Raw genomic sequence first — 9,376 nt, 5'->3', positions numbered from 1 at the left:
CCCCCTCCTGCCCCGTTTGAGGCCCCGCCCCTTTGAGGCCACTCCCCTCCCTGCCCGTTCCAGGCCACTCCCCCTTTGTGCCCGTTTGACGCCACGCCCCCTCCTGCCCCGTTTGAGGCCACTCCCCCTTCCTGCCACGTTTGAGGCCACGCCCCCTCCCGCCCCGTTTGACGTCACACCCCCTTCCTGCCCAGTTTGAGGGCCCGCCCCTTCCCGCCCCTTTGAGGCCACGCCCCCGGAAGGTCACTTCCCCCCACGCTCCTCCTGGAGCTGGTCTTTTCCACGAGGGGTTTGACGAACATTTCTCATGCAAAGCGAGGACGTGGCGGACGTGTGCGGGGTTCTGGGAAGGTGGCGGGAAGTGCGGGGTTTAGGGGGGATAGTGGGAGGCCTGGGGGACTCTGGTGGGAAGTCTGGGGTTCCTGTGACGTCATCGCCTCCCACACCGCCATCCTGTGTGTGACGAGGGTCCGTGAGCGCTGCCCCTGTGACGTCCCTTCCATCTCGTGGGTAACGACGGTCTAGGCGGTGCCGTCTTCCGTCCCGTGGGCGCAGCCGGTGGTGCTAACACACAGCCTCCAGGAAGCAGTGTACCCGGCCATGAGGAGCAGACTGGGAATGGGGGGTGCCGACCGCGGACATTCTCCCGGACTTCCGGTGGCGACGTTGCCGTCGGAAGAGCTTAGTCCCCGTTTCACAGTCACACTCCCGTCACGGGGGCGGACGCTGGGCTCTGAATCGCTGCCCCTCTCCTTGCACCGCAGCCTCGGTCCCCGCGGCCGATGATCTGCTCCCCTCGTGTTTCCCCCCAGACCCCCGAGGAGGGCGCCTGGACGTCCGTCGTGGCGGCCGTCAGCCCCGAGCTGGAAGGACGCGGTGGCCATTACCTGTACAACGGGCGCGAGACCCCCTCCCGTGACGTCACCTATGACCGGAAGCTGCAGCAGAACCTGTGGGCCCGGAGCTGCGAGCTGGTGGGCATCCCCGACGTCACGCAGGATGCCTCGTCGGCCGAGCTCGAGATCCCACGACGGCACCTGTGACCGGAAAGCTGCCAGATGACGGGCATCGCTGACGTCACCCGCGAGGCCCTGTTGGCCCAGCTCGAGCCTACGGTTTCGCCTCTGTAACTTTCAGCAATATGACCGCGTGCCCCCTCCGCAATGCCATCTGTGCCCTTCAGCCTGGGCTTCGTTGTCCTGACATTTGAAGGACTAAGCATAAAGATCAGCACCCTCTGGGTCCCCAAAGTGCTAAACTGACTGATAAATACCTTGAACAATTAAATGTTCCCACGTCTGAGTGCCATCATTGCAGTGTGCTTAGCCTCACAGGGGCCAGGCACCGCACAGGGAGAAGACGTGCGTGCTGCTCGGGCCGTAGAGGGGGGTACGAAGAGGGGGTCCAGCCAGCTAGAATCGGCTTTTGGCTACTCAGGTCTTACACGTAGGTGCTGGGGACTTAGATGTCCGTATCATTATAGAGAGGTGTTCCTTCATCCCTAACACAGTCCCAGCACCCAGTGCCACGGGATCTTGAGACCCAGACCCCTAGACAGCTCTGGAGGACTCAGATTCTATGACGTGTCACGGTGGGTTCGTGACCACGCACCCTGCACCACAGTTCCCACAAATAGCATGGTGCTGTGTGATTTGTACTACGTGGACAAACACCACCCTGAAATGTTCTACGTCGAAGCCAGGTACTCGTCCTGCACAAGGCTCAGTTGTCTCTGCACAAGCCCCCTCCGCCCCCCCTTTCTTGGGTGAATCGTTCAGTTTTCAGGAATTGAGGTGCTCAGTCACACTCATCAACGTTGAAAACAGTTATGACCGTGCACCCAGTACCCAGATCCTGAATTCCACCAAAATTCGGATGATGATGGTGATGATGATGATGGTGGTGATGATGATGAGGGTGATGATGTCATGATGATGGTGGTGGTTGTGATGATGTCATGATGATGGTAGTGGTTGTTATGATGTCATGATGGTGAGTATGATGTCATGATGATGGTGGATGGTGAGGGTGATGATGATGTCATGATGAATGATCACGGATGAGGATGATGGTGATGACGATGGCGATGATGAATGGTGATAATCACAATGATGACGATAATGATGGTGATGATGTCATGATGAATGATCACGGATGAGGATGATGATGGTCATGACGATGACGATGATGAATGGTGATAATCACAATGATGACGATAATGATGGTGATGATGTCATGATGACAATGATGCTGGTGATGACGTCACGATGAATGATCAAGGATGCGGATGACGATGATGGTGGTGTTGAGGATGATGACCAAAATGATGACGATGATGGCGACGATGCTGATGCCCCTGAGCTCCCAGAAAAAGCAGCCGTGTTAACACCTGGAAATTCAGCACACGTGTTGGAAGACACAAGCGGCGAGGCCTCAGCCGTGCGTGCGACCGTAAAACAACACCCACACTCCGCACCGCCTCTCCCGAGCTCTCCACCCGTGACGATTGACGTGCGTGTGATTCATCATCACGTCGGTCTTTCATTGACTGAATCCGTGACGTTTCTATGAAAACGTTTCTCCACGATACTGTTCAGGGCAGCATAATGTTTTATCCAAACGTGTCCTGATGTCACATCACGTCTTTGGACGAGCACTCAGTGCTTGGAAACGTCTCTCCATCAGCCACGATGCTCCGCAGATAGGCGCCAGTTTTAGGTCCTATGACTCCCAATGCAAGACAAGGGACATTGTGTTAGGCAGGGGAGGCATGGGGTGCTGAGCTAAGTACCATAAAATAGTTACAAAAATACCAGAAATGTAATAAAAGATGAGGAGTTAAACGAAGCTGGGATTTGGAAATAAAATTGTCGCATAAAACACGCAAGACACAGATCGAGGGTTGTCTGTCTCAGTAAAGTGCTTGTAATTCAGTGGGTGGAGTGCTTGTAGCTCTGTGGGTGGAGTGCTTGTAGCTTAGTGGTTAAAGTGCTTGTAGCTCAGTGGGCACAGTGCTTGCAGCTCAGTAGTTACAGGGCTTGTAGTTCAGTAGGAAGAGTACTTGTAGCTCAGGCTTGTAGCTCAGTGGGTAGGGAGCCTGTAGTTCCATGGGTACAGTGCTTGTAGCTCAGTAGTTACAGGGCTTGTAGTTCAGTAGGAAGAGTACTTGTAGCTCAGGATTGTAGCTCAGTGGGTAGGGAGCCTGTAGTTCCATGGGTACAGTGCTTATAGCTCAGTAGTTACAGGGCTTGTAGTTCAGGAGCTAGAGTGCTTGTAGCTCAGTGGGCAGAGCGCTTGTGACTCAGTGGGTAGAGTGCTTGAAGTTCACTAGGTGGAGTGCTTGTAGCTTAGTGGGGAGAGTACTTGTAACCCTAGTACCTAGTAATGGAACCTAGTCCTGTAAACCTAGTACCTCGTACTGCAACCTAGTGCCACAAGCAGTACTAGTACTGCAACCTAGTAGTGTAAACCTAGTAGCTAGTACTGTAACCTAGTACTGTAAATCTAGTACCTAGTACTGTAACCCTAGTACCGAGTATTGTAACCTAGTACTACACACCTAGTCCCTCCTACTGCAAGCTAGTACCTAGTACTGTAAACCTAATATCTAGTGTGGTAACCTAGTACTGCAAACCTAGTCCCTAGTACTGAAGAACTGCCACATTCATGGGTACTGGGGAGCTCCGAGAAGGAAAAAACCCATGTGCATGTGGGCCTGTTGGCAAAGCCTCAAGGAAATGCCTGCTGAAGGTGCTAGGTGCACAGTCCACCTAGGAATCGCTTGACTCTGTAGATGACTTTTGAATGCACACTTAGCTCATGAGATAGGAAACACATGCGGAAAGTGCTGAACTCGGTTCATCGGGCATTTTCCGACTCAGACCAGAGAAAATTGTAGGTTCCACGATGCGCTCAGTTGCCCCGGCGACTGGGTAATTACCACGGGATGGATCTGGACGTTAATTTATGCACGCCTAGTACTGTAGGAACGCGAAATTAAAGCCTGGGACCGAGGATCCAGCACCCCGTAATTTCAGCCGTCATTGTCCGCCCCACGGCTGGAAACCAGCTGGAACCAGTTTAGAGACCTCAGATGACACACAATGTGCAAAGTGAAACAGACTCGAGTTTCCCGATTCAGACGTGTGTGCACACGGCCCACCCCGTGCTCCCATGATGCTCTGCTCCTCCAAAGGTGAGAGACACAGAGAGAGAGAGAGAGAGAGAGAGAGAGAGACATCCACCATCCATGACCATCCATCATCCATCCATCATCCACCACCCCAGCTGGGGCTGCTACAGGGAGACCCTGCTCAGAAACACCAAATCCATAATAAGTGAATAAATAGCAAATAAACAAAATAAAAATAATCTAAAACTTAAAAATAGATAAAATAATTTAAAATTAAACAAATAAAAATACAAATAATTTAAAATTCACAGTAAATGAAATAAACATAATTTAAAATGAAAATAAATAAAATTTAAATAATCAGGGGCTGGACAGATGGCTCAGCGGTTAAGGGCACTGACTGCTATTGCGGACGACCTGGGTTCGATTCCCAGCACCCACATGGAGGCTATGAACCGTCCTTAACTCAGTTCCAGGGGAACCCGAAGCCGTCGTCCGACCTCCGCGGCATTGCATGTCACGGGTGCACTCACGTACATGCAGGCAATACGCTTGTACACATAAAAAAAATTTAAAATAATTAAAAATTAAAATAAATCAAGTAAAAATGTTTAAAACTTAAAAACACACAGACTAAAAATAATTAAAAATTAAAACCAATATTTAAACAATTTAAAAATTAAAACTACCCGTTGCGTGGTGGCGCACGCCTTCAATCCCAGCACTCGGGAGGCACAGGCAGGCGGATGTCTGTGAGTTCGAGGGCAGCCTGGTCTACACACTGAGTTCCAGGACAGCTGGGGCTGCAGGGAGACCCTGTCTCAAAAAAACCAAAAAAAAAAAAAAAAAGAAAACAAATAAAATTAATTTCAAACAATTTAAAAATTAAAAATAGGGGCTGAATTGTTGCTTTAAAATAATCAAAAGATTCTTTCCTATGAGAACCTGGAAGGGGGACTGGAGAGCTGCTCAGGGGTTAACAGCACTGGCTGCTCTCGCAGAGGACCCGGGTTCGAGTCCCAGCACCCACATGGCAGCTAACAACTGTCTGTGACCCGAGTTCCAGGGGATCGCACGGCCTCTTCTGACCCCCGTGGGCACCGCACGACACGGAGGAAGAGGAGGAGGAAGACGAAGGAGGAGGAGGAGGAGGAGGAAGGGGAGTAAAAAAGAGAGTGGTGAAGTCTACATTTCAAAGGTACCCTTCTCTTCCATGTGTCTCCCAACGTTTTTCTGAGGAAACCAAGCCCGAGGAAAATAGGGGCATAAGCACAGGATTATCACCAACACCAGAGCAGTGGAGATGCCTAGGAAAAACCACCTACTCATCAGTAGCACAAGGTCAAGGAGCTCATCCCCCATGGTTAGGGACTTTGGGTGGTGTATGAGAAAAGTCCATTTATTTCTTTGACTTATTCTTGCTTTCCTTTCTGAAAGGTGTGGTGGGTTGTATTCAAGTGTGACAAGAGTAAGAACAGTGCACAAGGCATGGTACTCATGCCTTTAATATCAGCACTTGGAAGGCCAGCCTGGTCTACATAGTGAGTTTCAGGCCAGCTTGGACTACAGGGAGACCCTGTCTCAAAAAGACAGAAGGAGGAGGAGGAGGAGGAGGAGGAGGTGGATCCTCCGAAAACGCCGTCAGACAGAGCTGCGCTTTTCAGGACCGTGGCGCCACCTGCCGCCGAGCGCTGACGTCACTCTTCCTTTAAGGTCCCGGTTCCGTTTCCTGCCAGCCCAGCTGCCCGTGTGGACTGCAGCTGCGGGAGCTTCAGGACGCTGTGCATGAACTGGGCTTTCAGCACAAAGCACCTCCCCGTGGTGCGGTTAACAGAAGTGCACACGACCCCACTGCCACCAAGTACTGGGGGGTGAAAAAAAAAAAAAAACCAGATCGATGGAATAGTACGGACTCATGAAAAGTGATTAAAAACAAGAAAAGTCTCCACTACCTATGATCGCTCTCTCGCTTCCTGTCCGCCATGACGTCAGCATCTCTGCTCCATTGCGTGCTCCCACGATGCGCTGCTGCTCGGACGAAGTGACGTCATAGCGGCACGTCCTAGGCGACACTGGGACCCCAGTCTCCTCTCTCTCTACTTCCCGTCCACCATGACGTCAGCAGCTCTGCCCTACCCAGTGCCCCGTACGGTGCTGAGACGCTGTGTCCGGGTCCTGACGCCAGAGGGAGGACCCGGATCTCGTGAGCAAACAGGGTCTCTGCTGGCGGGATGAGTGCTGGAAGCTCAGTGCATGGAGTGCCTGTAGCTCAGCGGTGGAGTGCTTGTTCCTGACCTACTACGTCTCCATCAGTACCGTGAACTCAGTCCTGACGCTCCATCCCTGGTTCCCCGCACTGATAACTCCAGTCCAGACTGGCGGGCTCACCGGGGTCCTGAGTACCGAGCCTTGGTGAGTGATGGTCTGCAAGCCCCGCCCGCCGGCTGTCACTCTCCTGGCCCCGCCCCACCCCCTACATCTCCACAACCCCTACCCAGCTCTGATCCGCACAGCCCCGCCCTGTCCCTGTGTCCACTCAGCTACAAGCACTCTGCTCACTGAGATACAAGGACTCCACCTACTGGGCTACAAACACTCTACCCACTGAGCTATAAGCACTCTGCCCACTGAGCTATCAGCACTCTACCTACTGAGCTACAAGCACTCTATCAACACATGCCATCACACGCACCCCTGTTCCTGGTCCGTTCCCCGCCCCCTCCCTCTATCCCATGCTCAGTCCTTGGGGTTTCTGCAGTATGAGTCCAGGGGGTGACCCCCTGAGAAGTATGCGCTCGCAGGGTGCTGTGCAGAGTCAACCCGCAGGAGTCGGGGGTGGTTGGGGAGTGGGGGGAGAAGAACAGCCCGCGGCCTTCCGACTCTTCTGGGTCTTCAGGGTAAACCCAGCTCTACCCGGCGCAGGGACAGAGTTCCCAGCACCCAGCACTTCTGAACCGTGAGACCCTGCCGGCTGAGCCGCCGAGGAGGACTGAGCCCCGCCGGAACCCTGTGCGTTGTCAATCAGTCCGACGTGCACGGGGGCGGGACTTCCGCAGCCCGCACGCAAGGCATTCTGGGAGCTCTAGGACTGCCAGCTGCCGGAGACTGAGGGTGGGAAAGAGCGTGCACGCAGCTCGGGGTGCTGCCCACGGTGCTGAGACGCTGAGTGTATCCAGGTCCCGACCCCGGAGAGAGAACCCGGACCTCGTGTGCAAACAGGGACGAGTTCTGCGAGTTCAGTGGTTGGGTGCTTGGAGTTCAGTGGGTACAGTGCTCGTAGCTCAGTGGAAAGAGTGCTTGTCGCTAAGTGGACTGAGTGCTTGTAAGGAAGTGGGTAGAGTGCTTATAGCTCTGTAGATAGCTTGTATTTCAATGGGTAGGGGCTTGTAGCTCAGTGGGCAGATTGTTTCCAGCTCAGTGGTTAGAGTGTTTGTAACTCGGTGGGTAGAGTGCTTGTAGCTAAGTGGGTAGAGTGCTTGTAGCTCAGTGGGCAGACTGTTTCTAGTTCGGAGGGTAGAGTGCTTTAGCTCGGTGGGTAAAGTGCTTGTAACTCGGGGGGGTGCAGTTTTTGTAGCTTGGTGGGCAGAGTGCTTGTAACTCGGTTGACAAGAATCCTTCTACCTCGGTGGGCAGAGTGCTTGTAGCTCTGTGCGTAGAGTGCTTGTACCTCCGTAGGTAGAGTACTTGTAGCTGACTCGACGGAGTGCTTGTAGCTAGGTGGGGGGAGTGCTTGCAGCTCGGTGGACACAGGGCGTGGCCTGGGGCGCCGCTGTGCGAAGCAGAGCTCGGCGCTGAGGTGCCCGGTTCCGGAAGGAGAGCCCGGTGGGCGGGGCTTAGGCGTGTGGAGTGACAGGCGGTGTCGGGGGCGGGGCCCCGGCTCAGAGCGTGCCGGGGGGACGGGGCGGGGCTTGTGAGAACGAGGCTGGGGCGGAGCTTCCGGGACACGAATCGGGGCGGGGCCGCGGAGAGTGACAGCTGGAGGGTGGGGCCCTCGGTGGGCGGGGCTTGCAGACCAGCACTCTCCGAGGCTCAGTATTCGGGGTTCCAATGGGGACCAGGTCCTCCGGAGCCCTCGGTGCGCGGGACCAGGGATGGAGCGTCAGGACTGAGTTCACAGTACTGATGGAGACATAGTAGGTAGGGAACAAGCCCTCCAGCCACTAGCTACAAGCACTCAACACTGAGCTACAAGCACTCTATGTACTGAGTTACGAGTACTGTGCCCAGTGGCTACAAGCACTCTACACTGAGCTACAAGCACTCTATCTACGGAGTTACAAGTACTGTGCCCAGTAGCTACAAGCACTCTACACTGAGCTGCACGCACTCTGGCTACTGAGCTGTAAGCACTCTGGCCACTGAGCTACAAGCACTCTACACACTGACCCTAAAAGCACTCTGTCCTCTGAGCTGCAAGCACTCTGCCGACTGAGCTACAAGTACTGTGCCAGTAGCTACAAGCACTCTACACACTGACCCTAAAAGCACTCTGTCCTCTGAGCTGCAAGCACTGTGCCGACTGAGCTACAAGTACTGTGCCAGTAGGTACAAGCACTCTGGCCACTGAGCTGCAAGCACTCTACCCACTGAGCTACAAGTACTGTGCCAGTAGCTACAAGCACTCATCACTGAGCTACAAGCACTCTATACTGAGCTACAAGTACTGTGCCCAGTAGCTACAAGCACTCTACACTGAGCTGCACGCACTCTGGCTACTGAGCTGTAAGCACTCTGACCACTGAGCTACAAGCACACTGGCACTCTACCCACGGAACGACAAGTACTGTGTCAGTAGCTACAAGCAGTCAACACTGAGCTACAAGCACTCTATCTACTGAGTTACAAGTACTGTGCCCAGTAGCTACAAGCACTCTACAGTGAGCTACAAGCGCACTGCCCAATGAGATACAAGCACTCTGGCCACTGAGCTACAAGCACTCCAGCCACTGAGCTACAGGCACTCTACCCACTGAGCTACAGGCACTCTGGCCACTGAACTATAAGCATTCTGGCCACTGAGCTACAAGCACTCCAGCCACTGAGCTACAAGCACTCCAGCCACTGAGCTACAGGCACTCTGGCCACTGAGCTACAAGCACTCTGGCCACTGAACTATAAGCACTCTGGCCACTGACCTACAAGCACTCTACCCACTGAGCTACAAGCACTCTGGCCACTGAGCTGAGCTACAGGCACTCTGGCCACTGAGCTACAAGCACTCCAGCCACTGAGCTACAGGCACTC

At 53.7% G+C, this 9,376-nt stretch overlaps 1 protein-coding gene across 2 annotated transcripts in view; it reads left to right on the top strand.

Moving 5' to 3' along the window:
• Positions 1–1,308, top strand: part of Dhrsx (dehydrogenase/reductase X-linked) — a 13,864-nt gene extending 12,556 nt beyond the window's left edge. For both annotated transcript variants that reach the window (XM_008853062.3, XM_029556103.1), the window contains exon 7: positions 813–1,308. In XM_008853062.3, the coding sequence (XP_008851284.2) occupies positions 813–1,043 (231 nt within the window). In that variant the 3' untranslated portion in view covers positions 1,044–1,308. The remainder of the gene's footprint in view (positions 1–812) is intronic.
• The last annotated feature ends 8,068 nt before the right edge of the window (positions 1,309–9,376 follow it).

This window comes from Nannospalax galili, unplaced genomic scaffold, assembly GCF_000622305.1.
Source record: "Nannospalax galili isolate Female #2095 unplaced genomic scaffold, S.galili_v1.0 scaffold3027, whole genome shotgun sequence".
Lineage (NCBI taxonomy): Eukaryota > Metazoa > Chordata > Mammalia > Rodentia > Spalacidae > Nannospalax > Nannospalax galili.
The sequence above is the reverse complement of the archived record's forward strand: the minus strand, read 5'-3'. Positions and strand labels throughout refer to the sequence as shown.